The sequence below is a fragment of the Delphinus delphis genome, chromosome 1 (genome assembly GCF_949987515.2).
Source record: "Delphinus delphis chromosome 1, mDelDel1.2, whole genome shotgun sequence".
Taxonomy (NCBI): domain Eukaryota; kingdom Metazoa; phylum Chordata; class Mammalia; order Artiodactyla; family Delphinidae; genus Delphinus; species Delphinus delphis.
The window spans coordinates 47,517,162-47,543,069 of NC_082683.1; the positions used below are offsets into that span (position 1 = coordinate 47,517,162).

The 25,908-nt window shown below is 41.0% G+C and overlaps 1 protein-coding gene across 1 annotated transcript in view; it reads right to left on the reverse strand.

The window, feature by feature from the left end:
- Positions 1–25,908, reverse strand: part of FYB2 (FYN binding protein 2) — a 134,047-nt gene that overhangs the window by 85,008 nt on the left and 23,131 nt on the right. The window contains exon 2 of the mRNA XM_060022719.1: positions 2,084–2,825. Coding sequence (XP_059878702.1) covers positions 2,084–2,825 — 742 coding nt within the window. The remainder of the gene's footprint in view (positions 1–2,083; positions 2,826–25,908) is intronic.

The window sequence follows — 25,908 nt, forward strand, 5'->3', positions numbered from 1 at the left end:
GTTTTCTCACTTAATCCTCCCAACAGCTCCATCAGGTAGGTTATCTAGCCCTTTCTTTCCTCCCATCTCTCCTTCCTCCCATTCATCCTCTCTTCATTTCCATCCCTTCATCAAGAACTATTTACTATATTCCAAGCATTGTTCTAGGGGCTGCGGCTAGAGTTAAGAGCAAGAACATATAGAGTTCTGCCCTCAGGAATTTTCATTCTAATAGGAGGAGGCTGATGATAAACATGTAAACAAATAAACAGATAAGAAAACCACAGACGGGCGGTGGGAAGCAGGGGGACAAATTAGGAGTTTGGGATTCATATATACACACCACTATACATAAAATAGATAACCAACAAGGACCTACTGTATAGCACAGGGAACTCTACTCAATATTTTGTAATAACCTATAAGGGAAAAGAATCTAAAAAAGAATAGAAACACATATATATGTATAACTGAATCATTCTGCTGTACACCTGAAACTAATACAACATTGTAAATCAACTATACTTCAATTAAAAAAAAACCCAGAAAAGAAAATCATAGCAATCTATTAGTTCTATAAAGGAAATAATGATGATATGAAAGAATGTGAACTCTTGGTGGTGAGGTAGTGGTCTTTAGATGGAGATCTCTGGCTAGAGAAGGCTTATCTGGGAAAGTATCATTTGAACTTAGATCTAAAGGCAATTATGCAAAGATCAAAGAAAAGAGTTGTCTAGGAAGAGGGAACAGCAATTGCAAAGGTCCTGAGTCATAACAAAGTCTGTTTAAGGAACAGCAAGAAATCCAGGGTGCTATCTGTGGGCTAGTGAACCAGGGAAGAGAGCAGGAGGTAAGTCAGAGACATAAGCAGGGACCAAAAGAAGCAGAGCTATGAAGTCAGTAAGTAGTTTAGATGCTATTCTGAGTGCAAAGAGAAACCATATAAGATTATAAGCAGGAGATCCATCTATCCATTCATCCATGCATTCAATCATTCAAAAAATACTTTCTTGAGGACCCACTGAACTGGCCTTGTTCTTCTAGGTTCTGGGGATACAGTGGTAAAGAAGACAGTTTTTATCCTCATTTAACTTATATTTTACTCAGATAAACAAACAAATACATAATAATATACCAGATAGGGATAAGTGATACGAAGAAAACCAAAGCAATGTAGGAAGATAAAGAATGCTGGCGGTGGGGTGGCTATTTTAGATAGAGCGATCTACAAGGTCCACTCACAGCAGGTGACATTGAGCTGAGACGTTGATGAAGTGAGGGAGTGAGACATCAAAGTCCTAGGGGAAACATGTTCCAGAAGAGGGATCTGCAGGGGCAGAGGTCCTGGGGTAGAAATAGTTTGGCGTATCTAAGGAATAGCAAGAAGGCCAATGTGGTGAGAGAGGAGAGGGTAAGAGAGGTAGTCAAAGAGCAAATCATATGAGCCACTGTAATATGGCTGTGGTTGAAATGAGCTGGGGAGTGACATGATTGGATTTATGCTTTAGAGGATCACTGTGCCTGCAAGGAGGAAAGTACAATATAAGAGGGCAAGAGTGTGGAAGCAGGTCCAGGCAAGAGATGGTCCATGGTGGTGTAGACATGGGCAGAAGGCAGAAATGGGAGCAAGTAGAGGGATTCAGAACATAGTTTGATGATAGAACCAAGAGCTTTCTGATGGATTAGTCTCAAAGAATGAGGAGGAGACAGGAATAGAGCATGACTCCTAGATTTCTGGCCTGAGCAACCAAGACATGGTTGCACTATTTACCAAGACAAGGAAGATTGGTGATGGATCGATTGATAGGAGAGCAGACCAGGCTTTATGAAGTTAAGCAGATTGTCCAATTTCATGCATCTTGTAAGAAGTAGAGCTAAGATTCAAATCCAAGTTTGCCCCAACTGTGTCTCCATATAATTCCAGGAGATTAATCACTTTACCCAAACCTGAAATTATAACCTAGCAAATGGGCCTAGAATACCTGTTCTGGAGTTTGAAGCAAACATTGCCCAGCTCACGTATGTGACCATCCCAAGCCAGCAAGCTCTACATTAGAAACACAGTGCCCCTTCCCCCCAGGCCTGTGGGGATTCGATTTCTCACCTGGGGCCTGGCTGGTGAGCTCACCATCATAGACAGGGTGGCAGGTGCTCCCTGCCGGGCTCTTCTCAGGACTGGGGTTTGCTGGGCTCCTGCTGCTATGTTGAGAAACTCGAACAGTGGGATCTTCAGAGGTGGCACACAATCTTCTTTGGGCCATCAAGCGCCTCTGGGAAGGAAGGGTCTGGCCTCCTTTTCTTTCCATCTTTTTCCTGGGCTCCTCTGGAGTAAGCCCCATGCTTTTCCACTCTTCCAGATGGAAGGCCCTGCTTCCACAACTGGCAGGGATAAAGACTGATGACATCTTACTTTTCTGAGATAAAACCTCCCAGTTCCAGAGCTTCTTTCTGAAGCTGTTGTTCACCATTACTTTCTTCTTATTGGTTATCTCAGCATTTGACTGATTCACATCTAACAGCAGAGAAGCCTTCTGTGAATTTACTGAAGAACCAGAAGAACTCCCAGGAGGTTCCAGGGAATTAGAACATTTCTGAGTGTCACTCTTCTGAGCCAACTTCACTTTCTGGGGTTTAAGAGTCTGGGAGTCACCACTGGCACAGTTTGGTAGGGGCTCATTGTGGTTGGAAGAGGGGTATTTCCCACTGGCCAAAGTCTTTGTGGACTGTCTGCTTCCAGTGTCACCCTTTTGAGAAACACCTTCTGGGAATTTAACAGGTCCTGGAAGAGATGGCGCATCAAGCTTTTGAAATTTGGCTCGAAGTTCCTTGAAGTTTCTTAACGCTTCCTAGAGCATAAAAGAAAACCGTAATGTCTTGTTATTCGAGGAAGAAAGCAGCATGATTAGCTGACTTCACTGTGCCTGCTAAGAGGCTGTAGGTGCTGATGTAATGCCATCGCTTATCTATTGAGTCATACCAGCCAGTAATGCTATTGTCTATGTGAGGCAGAGTGAAAACAATTGTGTGCTCTCTGAAACACTTCGGGTATGTTTAATTTCTTCACAACATACAAAGAACGCTTGTAAAAGAGACAGTACCAACAATTACTGATAAATCCCTTGATATAAACTTTGGGTGGCTCTCTGCTGCCTATGCAAATAAATCCCTTTGCATGACATTCAAGAACACTGGCAAAAGTTGTGGAATTATGATCTTAAAGATGGCAGGGTTATGATCTCCAGCCATAGGTCAACATAATCACACTTAAACCAAACAGGATAATTTACAGTTTTCCTGTAACTTTATACTCCCCACCACTCTGACCTCGCTCACGTGTTCTTGCTTCCCCCAAGTGCATCCCCCGTATACTTGTCAACTGCTTTCTTCCAACAGTAACGCCCACCTTCTCCATCAACATTCCCCCTGTGGCTGACACGTAGAGCTAACTCCTCCCTGACTCCACATTGCTTCCACAGCTCCTCGTAACTTGGCTGTTGAACTTAACACCATAGGGTGGAAAAAAGAGCAATCTTTGGAACTAGACAGGTCTTTGTTCAAATTCAGACTCTGCTCTTTTATCATCTAGAAAAATACTTTGGGAAACTTGGTATCATCAGTGCAGTCTCATCATAGAAATAACTTCCAAGTGGCAGAAGGATGAGGGGTGCCATATGTAAAGTGTCCATCACAGTGCCTGACACATAGTAAATAAAAGCTATTCATAAGAGACGAGATGATGCTCTTGTATTTTTGACTCCCCTTGGGAGACTGTGTTCCACTTTCTAAATTCAGCTCAAATTCAGTATACGAAAATGGGGGTAATAATAGCAGCGCAACCCTTTGGGCAGAGGAAGGGACACACCTGGGATTATACGGTGAGTTGGTGGTCTACCACATAGGTAGGATTAGGCTTGACTCCTGCTCTGTGCTCTTCCCAGTTTCCCCCTTTCTCTCACGAGATTTAATTTACTTTTGCGAGTGCGTTTGTCATTTTCCGTCTTCAGAGGTTGGAGGGGGAGGAGATAGAGTGTGGGAGGACATCTAATAGAGCCATTTCCAAATTAAGAGCCACCATCTTCTCTTGATCATCTTAAAGGTCTTAATTTCATGTATACAGACAACCTCCATGCTAGTGACTTCTGATTTTGCCTGCTGAAGGAATGACTGTTGGGTGACGTTTTCTCACTGTGCTTACAGTTGACTCACATATAGATTAGTTTACTCACACTGCCCTCTGAAGATTTAGGAAGGGAGAAAAGTTGAACAGGAAATATGAAGCAGGTGTCTGGGAGCTTGCGTGCATGCTCTTCCCTCTTTCCTCCTCCTCTCTCTCTCTCTCTCTCTCTCTCTCACACACACACACACACACACAAACACACACACCCCATACACACATTTATAGCTTTCCTCACAAATTGCCCAGGGTTAATTTCTTACATTTCAACCAGCAGTCAAGTTGATTCCATTGACCTTCCTTTCCCCTGATGTGGTAGAAGCCAGCACTGGGCATGGAACTTGGAGATCTAAGTGTGAGGCTCAGCTTTGCCATTTTCTAGTCACATGTCTTGGACAGTTCACTTTGCTTCTCTGAGCCTTATGTTCCTCACTATAAAATGGGACGATGCTACTAACAGTTCAGGGTTATTGCAAGGGTCACATGAGATGAGAGATGTACATACCTCAGTGGTTAATATTTTTTAAATTGTGGTAAAACACACCTAACTTTAAATGTACCACCATAGCCATTTTTAAGCGTACAGTATAGTAGTGTTAAGTACACTCACATTGTTGTGAATGTCCAGGACTCTTTCATCTTGCAAAACGGAAGCACTATATTCATTAAACAACAGCTACCCATTCCCCCTGCCTCCAGACCCTGGCAACCATCATTCTACTTTCTGTATCTACGAACTTGACGACCCCAAGTATCTCATGTAAATGGAATCATAGGTACTTGTCTTGTTGTGACTGACTTATTTCACTTAGCATATTGTCCTTAAGGTTCACACATGCTATAGCATACTGCAACATTTTCTTCCTTTATAAGGTCAAATAATATTCTATTGCATGTATATAACACATTTTGTTTATCTATTCATTCATCAATGAACATTTGGGTGCTTCTGCCTTTTAGTTACTGTGAATAATGCTGCTATGAACATAGGTGTCCAAATATCTCTTTGAAACCCTGCTTTCAATTCTTTTGATTATATGCCCAGAAATGTAGTTGCTGGATCATATGGTAAAGCTATTTTTAATTTTTTGAGGAATCACCATACTGTTTTCCACAGTAGCTGCACCATTTTACATTCCTAATTGGCACATGAGTTCCAATTTTCCCACATCTTTGCAATACTTGTTATTTTGTTGTTTTTTTTTATAGTAACCATCCTAATAGGTGCAAGGTAAGCAGTGGTTAATATTTTTGAAGGAATACAATAATGATAATTTTTAGCTCTTCACTGTAGGAAGCCACGTGAACTACAATGTTACTGTGATAGATTTTAGTCTCCATAGGAATGATTAGGAAAAACCCCAGCAGGAAACAGAATTAAGGATTGATAACCTTCAAACCAAGGTCCTGGGTAAAGATCGCTGGTTCAGGAGGAACTAAACCTGATTATACCTAGCTCATTCCTCTTTCAGCAAATGCTCATTAAGTATTTACTATATGGGCAAAACACTGTTTTAAACGGTCACGGGCTCTGCTTTTATATATCACATTCTAATGTCAGGGAGAGACAAAAAATAAGCAAATACACCTGAAAATATTAGAGATAAGTTCTATGTGGGGAATTAAATAGATGACTCGATAAAGAGTGGGTGCTTACCACTGATTTTCAGAGGTACCGTAGGAAAGTCATTCCCTTCTTCTGAGTTCAATCATTTACCTACTCAAGGAATTGCCTGGGTGATCTCCAAGACCCCTTCTATCACTAACATTTGGATTTTATTTTTCTTGCTATGGGAAATAAAAGTTACACATACTATCATCTATCATACATCATCCATTGGTGGGAGGTGAGGGTTGAGGGTATGAAGCAAATTGAATGAGGATGGGTTGGGAGGTGGCCAAGGGGACATTCTGGTTAAAAGCATGCTCCACTTTTCTGGGCCCACAACTAGTCAGTCATCACATCCTGCTTATCTTAATTCTTAAAAGCCCATGAGCCTGCCTCTTCTTCATGCCATTGCCACTGCCTTTGAGTCTTCCTTACTTTTTGCTTAAAATGACTTCTTTCTGGCCTCCCTGCCTCCACTCTAGGCCCCTCTAATCTACCATTTACCCAGCTGTTAGACAAATCTGACTGAAAACATGAATCTGATCATGTACATCCCAGTTTAAAATCCTTCAATTTGGCTTCTTCAAAGCTTTCCAATATAGCTTAAACTCTTGCTTAGTACCTAAGGACCCCCAAATCCCAACTCTGTTAATTTTCTGACATCATATTGGCCCCCTCCCTGACATGCTTTCTTCCTTCTGACTTCACTGAACTACTTACATTTTCCCAAACTTATTTTGCTCTTTCATGTCTCTATACCTTTGAATATGCCATTTTCTCTGCCTGGAATGCCCACCTTTCACCCAATTTCTTGAATTAGCAAATTCCTACTTGTTCAAAATTCAACTTGTGGCACCTCAAAATATTCATTGGTTTCCTATTATGTGCTAGACAATAGGGTTACAAAGATGAATAAGACATTTCCTGAGCCCTGATATCAAAGCCAGACAAGGATGGCACAAGAAAAGAAAATTGCAGGTCAATACTGATGAACATAGATGCAAAAATCCTCAACAAAATATTAGCAAACCAATTTTAACAGTCCATTAAAAGTATCATACACCGTGATCAAAGTGGGATTTATTCCAGAGGTGCAAGGATGGTCAAACATCGGCAAATCCATCAATGTGATACACCACATTAACAAAAGGAAGATAACAAAACATATTATCTCAATAGATGCAGGAAAAGCATTTGACAAAATTCATCATCTATTTATGATAAGAAAAAAACTCTCAACAAAGTGGGTATAGAGGTTACATGTCTCAACATAATAAAGGCCATATATGATAAGCCCACAGTTAACATCAAGCTGAATGATGAAAAACTAAAAGCTTTTCCTCTGAGATCAGGAATAAGATAAGGATGCTCACTCTCACCACTTTTACACAACACAGAACTAGAAGTCCTAGCCAGAGCAATTAGGCAAGAAAAAGAAATAAAAGGGATCCAAATTGGCAAGGAAGAAGTAAAACTATCACTATTTGCAGATGACATGATACTATATATACAAAACCCTAAAGACTTCACCAAAAACTGATGAAATAAAATTTATATTTTAAGGCAGGACAAGAAAAAATCAAACGTAAAATTCTCTCTGTGTGTTTGTTTGGGCTTTCTCCCTCCCTAATATGCAGTGTGCATCTGCATTACACATTAACCAAAACTCCTCAAAGATGGGAGTGTCTGCTCAACCATAAAGATCATTTTCTCTTTCTTCTGACGCAAGCAGTGTAACTTCTTAAAAGAACAGTGTTCTTAGCCAGCTCTGTAGGGGGTCATGGTGACTTGCTGCTTACTTTGTACATGCTTACCTGGACTATGTATCCTTGGTGACCTTTCTGTAAAATATCAGTATGTCATTTTGATGTATGATCCTTTATCTCAAAAATGTATATGACTAAGCCTTTGACTTCTAAAAGGTGGAACAGTTTTCACAGCTTTCTGAGAATCTGCTTTCTGGGTTATAATCTGCAGTTTGGCTCAAATAAAATTCCCTTCTTTCTTCTTAACTTGATAGTAATTAAATTTTTGTCAACAAAACTAATAAACAAATTCAGTAAAGTTGCAGGATACAAAATCAATATACAAAATTCTGTCACATTTCTATGCACTAATAAGGAACTATCAGAAAGGGAAATTAAGAAACCATCCCCATTTCCAACTGCATCAAAAAGAATAAAATACCTAGAAATAAATTTAACCAAGGAGGTGAAAGACTTGTACACTGAAACTATAAGACATTAATGAGATGAGGAGTCAAGATGGAGGAATAGGAAGACATGGAGTTTGCCTCTCCCCACAAGTACATCAAGAATACATTTAAAAATGCAACAATTCTCACAGAGCACCTGCTGAACACTAGCAGAGGACCTTGGACGTTAAAAGGACAAGAAAAATCCTTGCCAAACCAGGTAGGACAAAATAAAGAAAAAGGAGAAAAGAGGAAACGGGATGGAACCTGCACCCCTGCAGGGGCAGCTGCAGGAGAGGAGAGGTTTCTGCACTCAGAGAAGCCCCCTAACAGGTGGGGAGATCAGCTGGGACACAGAGGGAGCTTCAGAAGCTTGGAGGAGAGCACAGTAACCAGTCTGTGGCAGGTAGGACCGAGTAAGACCTACATGGATGGTCCATGCTGCAGCCCTGCACGGCCCAGCCTGAGTCATGTCTGCTGGCATGGAGTGGGGCTGGGTGCTGCAACATGGGTTTGGAGAGCAGACCCAGGGAGAGGACAGCTGTTGGCTGCGAAGAGACAGCCTAAGGGGCAGGTGTAAGGAGCTCCACAACCGGGAATGTTTGTGGAAGAAGCCTGGGCCACCATAGTAGCCAGGCGTCACTGTTGAGTGGTACACAAGCAGCTGGGCTGCCATTGCAGCCCCCTTTCCCTTGTGCCAGCCCCTGCCTCCATGGGCACTAGGAGGGTTGCCCGCCTGAGCAGTCTTGCTCACCCTCCCACCAATGCCTCCTCCAGCTCTGCTGGCCCCCAGTGGGCTCGTGTGCCCCGCCTGTCTCTGTCTCCACCCCTGCCTGCCTGGGCAGGTGCATGTGCTCTGGGGCAGCCTGGGAAGCAGACACCAGTGGGAGGAACACATGCAGAGGTGGGGCTGAAACCACAGCTGAGCCCCAGGGGCCATGCAGTTAAGAAAGAAGAGCTGAATTCTCTCCTCACAGCTGCAGGAATCGTGGATTTACACTCCCGCTGCTGGCTTTGTAAACCCAGCACCTGCAGAACATCTGGATGGATGAGTGATCCCGCAGCTGAGATTGGCTCAGCTTTAGTAGGCACGTACATGCAGGGATTGGACCAGGCCAGAATCTGAGCTGTCTGCATAGCTCCCACAGGGGATCCAGGTACATGATTATTACAGTCTTGGGACCTGACTTTGTTGGATCCGTGTTGGTGGCCTGGTGAAAACAACTCCTGAGAGACACTAGGGCCAATTGCTGGCATACCCACAGTTAAGGTGGGGCTGAGAGCACTTCCAACAATAGTGTAATTTGTGAGCCAGCACAATGGGTGAAAAGTGACACAAAAGAGTACACTCACAGGTGAACAGCTCCAGAGAAGGAAAACTCAGTGGCTTTTCTCCCAGTGGGAGTGCTCCAATCCCACCTACCTCACACTTCAGATCAGAAACACAGCCCAGAAACAGATCTGGGGGCCTCTACTCCAGCAACCAGGGAGCAGACCCTGCCTCTGACAGGGCAGTAACAACCACAGAGCAGAGGGGAGGCCCTGCTGAATATCTGGTGCAGGCTCAGTTCACCACAACATCAGTCACACCGCCTATCAAGGGGATAATGGCCAGCATACAGAGGAAAGAGGGGGCAGTCATCCATACTAAAAACAGCCCTTGCACCAAAAAATATTAAACACACACAGACTACACAGGGACGTTCTCACATAAAAATAGCCCTCCAAGACAGTCTGAGGGTCAGGCATCAGGAGGAAGAACCCCTAGTGCATTTGGCTTTGAAGGCCAGTGGGGCCTGAATGTAAGAGCTCCAGAGGGCTGGCAGAAACAGAGACTCCACTCTTGGAGGGTGCACACAAGACCTCACATGTGCTGGGACACAGCACAAAGCAATACTTACATAGGAACAGGGGTTAGACCTAACTAGGGGTCTGGGAGGGTCTCCTGGGGAGGCAGGGGTTGGATGTAGTTCACTGTGTGGGCAAGGATACTGGTGGCAGAGGCCCCAGAGAATATTGTTCAGTGTGAGCTCTCCCAGAAGTCCCCAATTGGGAACCAAGATCTGGCCCCACCCAAGAGCCTACAGTCTCCAAAGCTGGAACTCCTTGGGCCAAACAACCAGAAAGGTAGGAACACAGCCCCACCCATCAGCAGACAGGCTGCCTAAGTCATAATGAGCTCACAGTTATCTCAAAACATGCTCCTTGACACAGCCCTGCCCATCAGAGGGCAGGCACCAGTCCCTCCCACCAGGAAGCCTGCACAAGCTCCTAGACCAACCTCATCCACGACAGGGCAGACACCAAAAGAAAGGGGAACTACAATCCTGTAGCCTGTGGAATTGAGACCACAAACACAGAAAGTTAGACAAAATGAGATGAAAAAGAAATACGCCGCAAACAAAGGAACACGATAAAAACTGACCAGAACAACTAAATGAAGAGGAGATAGGCAATCTACCTAAAAAAGAATTCAGAGTAGTGATAGTAAAGATGATCCAAAAACTCAGGAAGAGAATGGAGGCACAGATCGAGAAGATACAAGAAATGTTTAACAAGGAGCTAGAAGATATAAAGAACAAACAAACAGAGATGAATAATAAAATAACTGAAATGAAAAATATACTAGAAGGAATCAACAGCAGAATAATTGAAGCAGAAGAACAAATAAGTGAGCTGGAAGACAGAGTGGTGGAAATCACTGCCACAGAACAGAATAAAGAAAAAAGAAAGAAAAGAAATGAGGACAGTCTCAGAGACATCTGGGACAACATTAAATGCACCAACATTTATATTATAGGGATCCCAGAAGGAGAAGAGAAAGAGAAAGGGCCTGAGAAAATATATGAAGATATTATAGCTGATAACTTCCCTAATATGAGAAAGGAAACACTCACTCAAGTCCAGGAAGTGCAGAGAGTCCCATATAGCATAAACCCAAGGAGGAACTCGGCAAGACACGTATTAATCAAATTGACAAAAATTAAAGACAAAGAAAAAATATTAAAAGCAACAAGGGGAAAGCAACTGATAACATACAAAGGAATCCCCATAAGGTTAGCAGCTGCTTTTTCAGCAGAAACTCTGCAGGCCAGAGCCGAATGGCACAATATATTTAAAGTGATGAAAGGGAAAAACCTACAACCAAGAATAGTCTACCCAGCAAGGTTTTCATTCAGATTCGATGGAGAAATCAAAAGCTTTACAGACAAGCAAAAGCTAAGAGAATTCAGCACCAACAAACCAGCCTTACAAGAAATGCTAAAGGAACTTCTTTAGGCGGGAAAGAGAGCAGCAACTTAAAACAACCTTTTACATACACAGACTGCTATATCAAAACTTCATGGGAACAGCAAACCGAGAAACTACAATAGATACAAACACAAAAAAGAAAAAGCAACCCAAACACAATACCAAAGACAGTCATCAAATCACAAGAGAAGAGAATGAAAGAGGAAGGGAAGAAAGAGGACCTACGAAAACAAATCCAGAACAGTTAAGAAAATGGCAATATAATTACCTTAAATATAAATGGTTTAAATGCTCCAACTAGAAGACACAGACTGACTGAATGGATACAAAACCAAAATCCATATATATGCTGTCTACAAGAGACGCACTTCAGATCTAGGGACACATACAGACTGAAAGTGAGGGGATTGATAAAAAGATATTCCATGCAAATGGAAACCAAAAGAAACCAAAAGTTGCAATACTCATATCAGACAAAGTAGACTTTAAAATAAAGACTGTTACAAGAGACAAGGAAGGACACTACATAATGATAAGGGATCAATACAAGGAGAAGATAAAACAATTGTAAACATATATGCACCCACCATGGGAGCACCTCAATATATGAGCCAAATGCTAATAGCCATAAATGGGGAAATCAACAGTAGTGCAACAACAGTGGGGGACTTTAACACCCCACTTTACACCAATGGACAGATCATCCAAACTGAAAGCCAATTAGGAAACACAGGCCTTAAATGACACATTAGATACTGATGGACTTAACTGATATTTGTAGAACATTCCATCCAAAAGCAGAAGAATACACTTTCTTCTCAAGTGCACATGGAACATTCTCCAGGATAGATCACATACTGGGCCACAAATCAAGCCTTGGTAAATTTAAGAAAATTGAAATCATATCAAGCATCTTTTCCAACCATAACACTATGAGATTAGAAATCAACTAAGAGAAAAAAAAAACATGTAAAAAGCACAAACATGTGGAGACCAAACAATATATTGCTAAACAACCAATAGATCACCAAGGAAATCAAAGAGGAAATAAAAAAACACCTAGAGACAAATGACAATGAAAACACAATGACCCAACCCCTATGGCATGCAGCAAAAGCAGTTCGAAGAGGAAAGTTTAGGGCGATACAATCTTACCTCAGCAAATAAGACAAATCTCAAACAAACAACCTAAACTTACAACTAAAGCAACTAGAGAAAGAAGAACAAACAAAATCCAAAGTCAGCAGAAGGAAAGAAACTATAAAAATCAGAGCAGAAATAAATGAAATAGAGATGAAGAAAACAGTAGAAAAGATCAATAAAACAAAAAGCTGGTTCCTTGACAAGACAAACAAAATTAATAAACCATTAGCTGGACTCATCAAGAAAAAAGGGAGAGGGCTCAAATCAATAAAATTAGAAATGAAAAAAGAGAAGTTACAACTGACACCACAGAAACACAAAGGATCAAAAGAGCCTACTACAAGCAACTATATGCCAATAAAATGGACAACCTAGAAGAAACGGACAAATTCTTAGAAAGGTACAACCTTCCAAGACTGAACCAGGAAGAAATAGAAACTATGAACAGACAAATCACAAGTAATGAAATTGAAACTGTGATTTAAAAACTTCCAACAAACAAAATTGTAGCACCAGATGGCTTCACAGGTAAATTCTATCAAAAATTTAGAGAAGAGCTAACACCCATCCTTCTCAAACTCTTCCAAAAAATTGCAGAGGAAAGACCACTCCCAAGCTCATTTTATGAGGCCACCATCACCCTGATACTGAAACCAGATAAAGATACCACAAAAAAAAAAAAAAAAGAAAGAAAGAAAGAAAATTACAGGTCAATATCACTGATGAACATAAATGCAGAAGTCCTCAACAAATTTCTAGCAAACTGAATCCAACAACACATTAAAAGGATCATACACCATGATCAAGTGGGATTTATCCCAGGGATGCAAGGATTCTTCAATATATGCAAATCAATATGATATACCATATTAACAAATTGAAGAATAAAAACCATATGATCATCTCAATAGATGCAGAAAAAGCTTTTGAAAAAATTCAACACCCATTTATGATAAAAAAAAATCTCCAGAATGTGCGCATAGAGGGAACCTATCGCAATATAATAGAGGCCATATACGAGAAGCCCCCAGCAAACATCATTCTCAATGGTGAAAACTGAAAGCATTTCCTCTAAGATCAGGAACAAGATCAGGATGTCCACTTTTATTCAACATAGTTTTGGAAGTCCTAGCCATGACAATCAGAGAACAAAAAGAAATAAAAGGAATCTAAATTGGAGAAGAAGAAGTAAAACTGTCACTGTTTGCAGATGACATGATACTATACATAGAAAATCCTAGAAATGCTACCAGAAAACTACTAGAGCTCATCAATGAATCTGGTAAAGTTGCAGGATACAAAATTAATACACAGAAATCTCTTGCATTCATATGCACTAACAACAAATGATCAGAAAGAGAAATTAAGGAAACAATCCCATTTACTGTCACATTAAAAGAATAAAATACATAGGAACAAACCTACCTAAGGAGACAAAAGACCTGTACCCAGAAAACTATAAGACACTGATGAAAGAAATCAAAGGTGACACGAACAGATGGAGAGATATACCATGTTCTTGAATCGGAAGAATCAATATTTTCAAAATGACTATACTACCCAAAGCAATCTACAGATTCAATGCAATCTCTATCAAATTACCAATGGCAGGTTTTACAGAACTAGAAAAAAAAATCTTAAAATTTGTATGGAGACACAAAAGACCCCAAATGGCCATAGCAATCTCAAGAAATAAAAATGGAACTGGAAGAATCAGGCTCCCTGACTTCAGACTATACTAGAAAGCTACAATGATCAAAAGAGTATGGTACTGGCACAAAAACAGAAATATAGATCAACGGAACAGAAAGTCCAGAGATAAACCCACACACCTATGGTCAACCAATCTATGACAGAGAAGGCAAGAATTTACAATGGAGAAAAGACATCCTGTTCAATAAGTGGTGCTGGGAAAACTGGACAGCTACATGTAAACTAATGAAATTAGTACACTTCCTAACACCATACACAAAAATAAACTCAAAATGGATTAAAGACCTAAATGTAAGGCCATATACTATAAAACTCTTAGAGGAAAACATAGGCAGAACTCTCTCTGACATAAATCAAAGCAAGATCTTTTTTGATCCACCTCCTAAAGTAATTAAATTAAGAAAATATAAACAAATGGAACCTAATTAAACTTAAAAACTTTTGCACAGCAAAGGAAAGCATAAACAAAATGAAAAGACAACCCACAGAATGGGAGAAAATATTTGCAAACAAAGCAATGGACAAAGGATTAATCTTCAAAATATACAAACAGCTCATACAGCTCAATAAAAAACAAACAATCCAATCAAAAAATGGGCAGAAGATCTAAATAGACATTTCTCCAAAGAAGACATACAGATGGCAAAAAAGCACATGAAAACATGCTCAACATCATTTCTCCAATTATTAGAGAAATGCAAATCAAAACTATAATGAGGTATCACCTCACACTGGTCAGAATGGCCATCATCAAAAAATCTACAAACAATAAATGCTGGAGAGGGTGTGGAGAAAAGTGAACCCTTCCACACTGTTGGTGCAAATGTAAATTGGTACAGCCACTATGAAGAACAGTATAGAGGTTCCTTAAAAAACTAAAAATAGAACTACCATATGATCCAGCAATCTCACTCCTGGGCATATACCTAGAGAAAAGCATAATTTGAAAAGATACATGCACCCCAATGTTCACTGCAGCACTATTTACAATAGCCAGGACATGGAAGCAACATAAATGTCCACTGACAGAGGAATGGAAAAAGAAGATGTGGCACATATATACAATGGAATATTAGCCATAAAAAGAAAAGAAATTGAGTTATTTGTAGTGAGGTGGATGGACCTAGAGTCTGTGATACAGAGTGAAGTAAGTCAGAAAGATAAAAGCAAATACTGTACACTAACACATTTATATGGAATCTAAAAAAAAAAAAAAGGTTACGAAGAATCTAGGGGCAAGACGGGAGTAAAGACACAGATCTACTAGAGAATGGACTTGAGGATATGGGGAGGGGGAAGGGTAAGCTGTGACAAAGCGAGAGAGTGGCATGGACATATATACATTACCAAACGTAAAATAGATAGTGGGAAGCAGCCGCATAGCACAGGGAGATCAGCTTCGTGCTTTGTGACCACCTAGAGGGGTGGGATAGGGAGGGCGGGAGGGAGGGAGATGGAAGAGGGAAGATATATGGGAACATATGTGTATGTATAACTGATTCACTTTGTTATAATGCAGAAACTAACACACCACTGTAAAACAATTACACGCCAATAAAGATGTTAAAAAAAAAAGATGTGGCACATATATACAATGGAATATTACTCAGCCATCAAAAAGAATGAAATAATGCCATTTACAGCAACATGGATGGACCCAGAGATTGTCATACTGAGTGAAGTAAGTCAGACAGAGGAGGACAAATATAGTATGATAACACTTCTGTGTTGAATCTAAAAAAATGGTACAAATGAATTTATTTACAAAACAGAAATAGAGTCACAGATGTAGAAAAAAATCTTATGGTTACCAGGAGGGAAAAGGGGGGGAGGGGTGGGATAAATTGGGAGTTTGGGATTGACATATACACACTACTATATATAACACACATAACTAATAAGGACCTACTCTATAGCACAGGGAACTCTACTGAATACTCTGTAATGACCTATATGGGAAAGGAATCTTAAGAAGTGTGTATGTATATATATGTATAACTGATTCACTTTGCTGTACAGCAGAAAGTAACAACATTGTAAATCAACTATACTCCAATAAAAAAATTTTTAAAAAGAATCAAGTAAGAAAAAAAGACATTAATGAAAGTAATTGAAGAAGACACAAATAAATGGAAAGATATCCCACAGAAATCTACGAATTCAATGCAATCCCTATCTAAATTCCAAAATTCCAACAAACAATTCTGAAAATTTTATGGAACCACAAAAGATCTCAAATAGCAAAAGCAATCTTGAGAAATAACAACAAAGCTGGAGTATCATATGTCCTGATTTTAGACTTTATTACAAAGCTATATTAATCAAAGCAGTATGGTATTGGTATGAGAACATACACATAGATGAACAGAATAGAACAGAGAGCCCAGAAATAAATCCACACATATATGGTCAATTATTTTACAACAAAGGAGCCAAGAATATACAATGGGGATAACAGTCTCTTCAATAAATGGTGTTCAGAAGACTGGACAGCCACATGCAAAAGAATGAAATCAGACCACTATCTTACACCATACACAAAAATTAACTCAAAATGGATTAAAGACTTGAACATAAGACCTGAAACCATAAAACTCCAATAAGAAAACATAGGTAGTAGGCTCCTTGACATCAGTCTTAGTGATGATTTTTTGGACCTGACTCCAAAAGCCAAGGCAACAAAAGTAAAAATAAACAAGTGGGGCTACATCAAACTAAAAAGCTTCTGCACATCAAAGGAAACCAACAACAACATGAAAAGACAATGTACTGAATAGGAGAAAACATTTGCAAATCATATATTTGATAAGGGGTTAAAGTATATTTAAAAACTCATACAACTCAATAGTAATAAAACAAAGAATCCAATTTTAAAATGGGAAGAAAATCTGAATAGATCTTTTTCCAAAGAAGACATACAGATGGCCAACAGGTATATGAAAGTTTCTCAACATAATATATTAATAAGCAGGGAAATGCAAATCAAAACCACAATGATATATTACCTCATGGCTGTTAAAACAGCTATTATGAGAAAGACAAGAACTAAGAAGTGGTAGCATGGATGTAGAGAAAAGGAAACTCTTGTGCACTGTTGGTGGGAATGTAAATTGGTGCAGCCACTTAAATTGGTGGAAAACAGTAAGGAGATTCCTCAAAAAAATTAAAAATAGAACTACCATATGATCTCCAGCAATTTCACTTCTGGTTATTTTTCTAAAGACAAGGAAAACAGTACCTCAAAAACACATAAGCACCCCCATATTCACTGCAGCATTATTTACAATAGCCAATGTATGGAGACAACCTAAATGTCCATTGACAGATGAACGGATAAAAGAAAATGATACACACACCACACACAATGGAATACTATTCAGCCATAAAAGAAGGAAATCTTGTCATTTTTGACAACATGGAGGGACCTTAAGGGCATTATGCTAAGTGAAATAAGGCAGACAGAGAAAGAAAAATACTGTATGATTTCACTTATATTTGTAAGCTAAGAAAACAAAACAAAAACCCCATCAAGCTCATAGATACAGGGAACAGACTGGTGGTTGCCAGAGGTGGGGGGTGGGAGGTAGAAGAAATGGGTAAAGAGGGTCAAAAGGTAGAAACATCCAGTTATAGAATAAGTAAGTCATGAGGATGTAATGTACAGCATGGTGACTGTAGTTCATAACACTGTGCTGCATGTTTGAAAGTTGCTATAGGAGAGCAAATCTTAAAAGTTCTCATCCCAAGAAAACAATTGTAACTATGTGTATGGTGATGGATGTTTGCAGACTTATTGTAGCGATCATTTTTCAATGTATACAATTATCAGATCATTATGTTATATACCTAAAACTAATATAACATTTTATATCAATTGTACTTCAATTAAAAATAAAAGAGGAAAAACAGTCCCTGACCTTTCTAAGCTTGTGGAATGAGGGAGGCAGATGCAAATTGATCATTCTGGCATAAAACAGAAAGTTATTAGGTACACAGCACAAAGCCTGTTCTGAGAACATAGAGATCAGAAGAGATCATGATGCCAACGGGGCGGGGGGGAGGGTACAAAGAAGGCTTCCAGAGATAACTCCTCAGATAAAACAGGCAGTCAAGCAAAGAACAGCAGGAAAGGCAGCTCAGATGAGAGAAGGGCATCAACAAAGGAGGCATGGCATGTGAGATAACAGATCACATATAGGAAGAATAGGAATTCCATCTTATTGGAGCCCCAGTGTTCAGTGTGTAAGGCTGGAGAAGGAAGTACAGATCAAGTCTCCTTAAAGTAGCTGAGCTTAATTTTCAGAGTGGATGGAGAGATACTGATGAGTTTTACATGGGGATATGACATGGTTCGATTTCTATTTCATGCTGATTAGAGACCAGAAACCAATTAAGAGGCCACTACAATGGTCAAGTAAAAATGATGAGAGGCTGGACTTGGGCAATGTTGGCGGGAATGGAAGAAGGGGACAGATAAGAGAAATGTGCAGACAGTGGTATGGACTGGACCTGGAGATTTACTGGGTCTGAAGGAAAGGGGAGGAAGGACTCCAGGACAATGCCCAGGTTTCTAAATTGGGTGAGAGGTGAATGTTAGTACCTGAAACTAACACTAAGGACTGGAGATATAGATATTGGAGAAAGATGATGAGCCCAGTTTGGAATGTGATGGGTTGCATGTTTAGGGAAGCCATCTAACAGGTAGTTATACATGTGAATCCTATAAGGGTTAGAAATTTAGATTTGGCATTACAGTATTAGTTTATTGGTTAGCATGGAGCTTAAGAGCATGGACTCTGAAGTTCAACTAAGTTTAAATGCCAGCTCTGCTATTTATTAGCTTTACGACTCAGAGCAAATTACTTAACTATTCTATATTTGTTGCCTTATCTGAGATAATAATTGCATTCCTCAAAGGGTGGATGTCATAAGTAAGATAATGCCACCTCACAGATGTCCACATCCTAGTCCCTGAAACCTGTGACTATGCTACCTTGCATGGGAGAAAGGACTTTGCAGATGTGATTAAGGTAAGGATCTTCAGATGGGAAGCGTATCCTCTATTAACCGGAGGGCCTAATGTAATCACAAGGGTCCTTATAAGAGGGAAGCAGGAGAGTCAGAAAAAGAGATGTGTCAATGCAAGTAGACATGAGGGAGGTAGGGGCTGAAGATGCTACGTGCTGGCCTTAAAAATGGAGGAAGGGGGCTTCCCTGGTGGCGCAGTGGTTGAGAGTCCGCCTGACGATGCAGGGGACACGGGTTCGTGCCCCGGTCCGGGAGTATCCCACATGCCGCGGAGCGGCTGGGCCCGTGAGCCATGGCCGCTGAGTCTGCGTGTCCGGAGCCTGTGTTTCACAACGGGAGAAGCCACAGCAGTGAGAGGGCCCGCGTACCGCAAAAAAAAAAAAAAATGGAGGAAGGGTCCACGAGCCAGGGAAGGCAGGTAGCCTCCAGAAGCTAGAAAAGGTAAGGAGAGGGATTCTTCTCTAGAGCCTCCAGAAGGAATGACATTGGCAAACACCTTGATTTTAGGTATCTGATCTCCCGAACTGTAAGATAATAACTTTTTAATGCTATTGTAAACTACTAAACTGGTGGTAATTAGTTAAGGCCTCACTAGGAAACTAACACATCTGTTATAAGGATTAAATTAATAAATACACATAAAGCATTTAGAAGGCATAATAAGTGCTCATTAAATTTTAACGCTTGCTGTTATTATTAGAAGTGGTTGTTGAGGCCGTGAGACTGGATGGGATCATGGAAGGGAATGTGCGGTGAGATCAGAGTCATAGGACAATAGCAGAGGCCAAGAAGAAAGTCTAAGAAGAAGCAGAGAGGTATGAGGTTAGGAGAGAAAGAGAAGGAGTGGGCAGTATTAATGGGGAACGAGTGCCCACAGTGGCAAGTGCAGCAAAGAAGTTCTGTAAAATAAAGATGGAAAAGCGTCTGGTGGAGTCTGTCAAGATGGAAACCATTTCATGGACACTACAAAAGAATGTCATGGCAGAAGCAAACCTGCAGTGGCTTCCAGAGTGAATAGGAGGTGAGGGAGTAAAAAACTGACTGTAACTTTTCTTTGAGGAAGCTGGCATGGCAAAGGAAGGAGAGGGGAGTAATTAGAAGGGGATTCAACATCCACCAAAGGTTTTAAATTAATTTTTCTTCCCAGTGAGCCTTCCCCTCACACAGATCCTGGAAAGCTCAGAATTATATTTCCCAGGCAGTCTTTCACCTAGAATTCTGCCAAGCACAGGTGTCTGTGGGGTGTGGGAAATGAGCACATGAGGGTGTAGCCACTCAGGGGGAGAGGGGATCCCCTGTGGAGCAGCTGTGACAGACGTTTCCATGCTGTGCACTGGGCGGTAGCATCGATGAGTTCCCACTGGAATGGTCCCACATTGGACGTTTCCCTTAGTTGTAGCATACAAGCTCATCCCCAGCCTTTCTGGAGGTCCCTAACATAACCTATTAAAAATCCTTTCTGCTCAAACTGGCAACTACAAATTTGGTTGTCTACAACAAAACCCATTGACAGTACATCTTCGTTTACACTTCTTCATAGCATCTATCAATGCCCAATATACCATCTATATCCCTCCGTCAGAATGTAAACTCCTTGAGGACAGGTACTTTGTCAGTATGTGTTCACCGCTATAGCACCAGTGCCCCAAAGCATATTTGGCCCACAGCAGGTGCTCAGTAAAAATGAGGCGAATGAATGAATCCTTGATTTACAAGTCTTTCAACATCCTTTCAAGACAAGGATAGTGTCTCATTTATTTTGGTACCCCCAGTACTAGAGCCCTGGGGAGCACCAAATGTTTGTTGAATGAATGAATCAGTGAATGAACATTTAGAAAAATTAGCTGGTTCATATAATGCATGCACTGTAGCTGTACAGAATTTAAAACTTTTCTTTCCCACGGACAGCTTAGGATGCACATAGAAACAAGTTATCTACATGCTTCTGATCTGGATAGAACAAGACTCAGATACCCCATCAGGGAAGCAAAGACCAAAACAATTCCAGATATCGTAGGAACAACCGAAGATAAGAGACAGACTGTGGTGACCTCTTAACAGAAGGGATTTATCTCTTTGATATGGAAATTAACCAAAGAGGTAGGAATCGGCCAAGAAAAACAAAGACATTGCTATTCTAGAAGAACAGGGAGACCAGTGTGAGAAGGTTACAAGTCTGAACTCCCATTCTCTAAATGTGGTATTATTATACCTACAGGAATATGTATAGTCAAACTAGGGGGAAAAGACTCCATCAAACAGACGTCTCTCATTCAGTATTTCTTTTTCAGGAATCTAAGGAATGATCATGATGATGATAATAATAATAACCAAGACAGGCATTACATGCTATTTGACATACACATGCCTTACATGACATCACTGTGGGCCAGGCATTGTTTAAACACTTAACTAAACAACAAAAAAGCAACCTAATCAACAAATAGGCAGAAGACTTAAATAGACATTTCTCCAGAGAAGACATACAGGGGGCCCATAGGCACATGAAAAGATGCTCAACATCAGTAATTATCAGAAAAATTCAAATCAAAACTACAATGAGGTATCACCTCACACCAGTCACAATGGCCATCATTAAAAAGTCTACAAATAACGAAATACTGGAGAGGGTGTGAAGAAAAGGGAACCCTCATACACTTTTGGTGGGAATGTAAACTGGTACAGCCACTATGGAAAACAATATGGAGGTTCCTCAAAAAACTAAAAATCGAGTTGACATATGACCCAGCAATCCCACTGCTGGGGCTATACCAAGACAAAACTATAATTCAAAAAGATACATGCACCCCTATTTTGATAGCAGCACTATTCACAATTGCCAAGACATGGAAACAACCTATGTCCATCAACAGATGAATGGATAAAAAAGATGTGGTATACTTATACAATGGAATATTAGCCATAAAAAATAATGAAATAATGCCATTTGCAGCAACATGGATGGACTTAGAGATTATCATACTAAGAGAAATAAGTCAGAAAGACAAATACCATATGATATCACTTATATGTGGAATCTAAAATACAATACAAATCAACATATCTACGAAACAAAACAGACTCACAGATATAGAGAGCAGACTTGTGGTTGCCAAGGGGAAGGGTGGGGAGGGGAGGGAAGGAATGGGAATTGGGATTAGCAGAGGCAAACTATTATATGTAGTATGGATAAACAATAAGGCCCTATTGTATATATAGCACAGGGAAGTATATTCAATATCCTGTGACAACCATAATGGAAAAGAATATGAAAAAGAAAAAATATATATATATGTATACACACACACACACACACACACACATATATATATATATCTGAGTCACTTTGCTGTACAGGAGAAATTAACACAACATTGTAAATCAACTATATTTCAATAAAATTTAAAAAATAAAACCACTTAACTATATTACACCATGACCAGGTATCTTGTATTTTCAAGGCAGTGGTTTAACGTAATTTAAAAGGTGATAAAAAAAATGCAGAACCCGATAACAAAATACAAGTTAGTGTTGTTATAACCTTTCAAAATAGACCTGCAAATGAGAGTAAATTCTGTGTCAAATCACATGTCCTGACCTCTGGTTTATAAAATATGGTACAGGGAGCTGCTCCACCTTCTCTGGAGTTTGCCCTGCTGTGGCAGCCGCTCCTGCGTCACAGCTCCCTGAGTTTATATCTACAATGACATATATCCCAGCACAGTGAACGAGGACTACAGGTGCTCAGTGGATTCGCAGTGACTCAGGAAGTGAAAGTCGCCATCAAAATATACATAAAATAAGTTCCCAAAGGAGAAGACACTGTTTAGATGCTGATTTAAAAAGAAAAGTGAACTCATTCCTGAATTTCTGCAGATCACTGAATAGTGCCTTCCACAGGGAGAAACAATGACCAACATCAAATGGGAACACTTTATAATGTTGAACATTCTTCTGGTAAGCAAATGCAAGACCCTTAAAGAGAATGCAGACTCAAAATCCAAGGCTTGGGGAAGGCAGTAGAAGTCAAAAAATTACAGGCCCAAGAAAAGAGCTGTCAAATCCTACCTAAGATGTAAAGAAGTAAAAGTTGATTAATATTAGCATCTGAGTCAGCCTTTATGAATAAAAGGGCTTTGATTCAATCCTCAATACTACAAGAGCTGTAACAAGGGAAAAGTGGTCTGTGTTCTTGGTACCAATGATTGATTCCAAAGCCCCCAAGGAAGGGGTAGGAACAACAGAGCATAGAAGTGCTGTTTAAAATCCTCCCACCTGCCCTCTGAACAGACCTAGGATAGAAAGGTTAAAAGCTTCCATCATACACGTGCAAGAACCAATAACTGCACATACCATCTCTCCATTACCCATCAAGTCAATTCAGTACTTTTCATCCTTCACGTTAGATATGGGCAAGAAGCCCAGCTCTGCCAGATGCGTGATCCTGAGTAAGCTACTAAATTCTCTGCATGTATGAAATGGGGCTAATAATGCCCGAGACATGGAGTTATTGTAAGGTTTCAGTCAGATGGGTACAAAGCCTGGTAAGTGCCCAGCCCCAGGCCAGGGCTCTTGGTGAGACTGCCCCTCCTGTGGTTGCAACCACATGTGCTGCATGGAGGCATCTAGAGCTCCCCATGCTACTTGTAAAACCCCTCCTGCCCCAGCCATGACACTGCCCACCGCCGCCTTTAAAAGCAGCCCACAGAGTCCCACGTGGTCCTAAGAAGACTACCGTGTCTCCCTCACGACAATATCCCCTGCATCACCGTGAAAGCTGTAGTGGGCAATAGTTAGCCAATGACTCAGCGTCCCCTAAAACAACAGGCCATCATGCCTTATATCCCTGTTTACCTTGGTCATTGTTGGAAAGCCAAGCTAGCCCATTAGCACAGGGCTTTACCTCCCACAGACCTTTACAACATCCGCAGTTGAATCCCATTTCTCACCCTTCCCTCACCTCCCCGATCCTTCCACTGAGCAATCTGGAAATCACAGTCAGTGGTCAGGAAAATTCCTCAGATCTTCAGTCTCGTTTAGGAACACGCCCTCTGCCTCTTCACTGTAACTCAAACTGCTGTCTCCCCTGAAGACACAGCTTCCCCTGAGGCTCTCCCAAGTGTGGCTTTTTTTCGGCCACGTTCCTCTACTCCTGGGCCAGGAGGTGGGTAAAGTGTTCTCTTAGCTCTTCACTGTTGCTTCCAAATCACTTCTTCTTCCTTAGAGATACCAACTGCTACTAACAGGATACCAGACTAAACCCACTGCTCCCTATGGAAGTCATCTGCAACATCCCCGGCCAATCCTCTTCTTTAATGATGATTTTAGCACCTGGCTCATTCCTCTCCCTTCCCTACGACACCCATAACAAGAAGTAAATTCAGAATCCATAGAGATAATCCTTCCAACACCCTGGCTTCATTTCTGATGACCTTGTCTTCACCCCGACCTCAGCCACTGGTTTCCATGGATACACCTTAGACTTTGATTTTACCAATAACTGGACCATCTCCAACACATCAATTTCAAGTATCTTACTCCTGCATCACCACCTCCTATTTCAGCCTGCCTATTCTGGTACCTCAACTCCAGCAATTTTTTGGCCCCATCACCTTAATCCTCAGGCCCCAGTACTTCTTCCCTGTCTAGTCTCCCCTGCTGCCTTCATTTCCCCGTATACCCAGATTAGATCCCATAGATGGTCACTGTAATCACTCTCATGTATATCAATTCTCTTGTCTCCCTCCCACTTCCCATTACTTATGCCTAGATGAAGGCATAAAATGTGCCTATAATTCTATCCCTGTGTAAACTCTCTTCCTACTCTTTATCTGTACCTGTAGCGTACCCAGGGTAGCTCCTACCTTGCAGTATATAAAAAGCTGGAATTATCTATTAGAGTAGGAGCATGCAGAAACTTGGAGTCTGAGTTAAGGATTTAGGATTTTATTCTGTAGGTACTGGAAAGCCTCTAAAGATTGTAAGCAGGAAAGAGACACAGTAGGTAACCCCTACACACTCAAGTCTCATTCAAGGCATTGTTTCCCAAACCTCCTGTCCTCTCTCAGTTCTAGGCCAAGTGCCTCCCTCTGCTGACTTCTGTCTCAGTGCTTATCACACTCCAGCTTATCATAATGTTTACTGACCCGTGGGATCTTTTTCCAGGGCAAAGACAATGTCATTCCATCACTGTGACTTCAGTTGACTGCTAGGCTAGCTAAACAGACCAATTCAAAACTTTTGATCCCTGTTTAGTGAAGGCACTTAGGTAAACAATTACCTAACAAAGTCTGTGTATGGGACCCATGAAAATACAGTGAGATGAAAAATTAGTTTGGCCTGGCGCATTCAAGGAGTCTTTCCCAAAGGAGGTAAGATTGAAGGATAAGTGGGTTTTCATTGGAGAGAGGCAGAGACTCTGAATTCGAGGCTGAAGGAACAGCATAGGCAAAGGCAGGAGGCATGCGGGTCCACTGTATCTTCAGGCGAGTAGACAGAGTGAGTGAGGTGGAAGGAGAAAGGCATTATTCTTCCCTGAAGCCCTTCTCACTTAGGGCCTTCAAAGCTTTCACTCAAAGAAGTAATAAGAGAACTTCCCTGGTGGAGCAGTGGTTAAGAATGCGCTGGCCAATGCAGGGGACACGGGTTCGAGCCCTGGTCTGGGAAGATCCCACGTGTTGTGGCGCAACTAAGCCCCTTCACCACAACTACTGGGCCTGTGCTCTAGAGCCCGCGAGCCACAACTACTGAGCCCGCGTGCCGCAACTACTGAAGCCCGCGCACCTAGAGCCTGTGCTCCACAACAAGAGAAGCCAC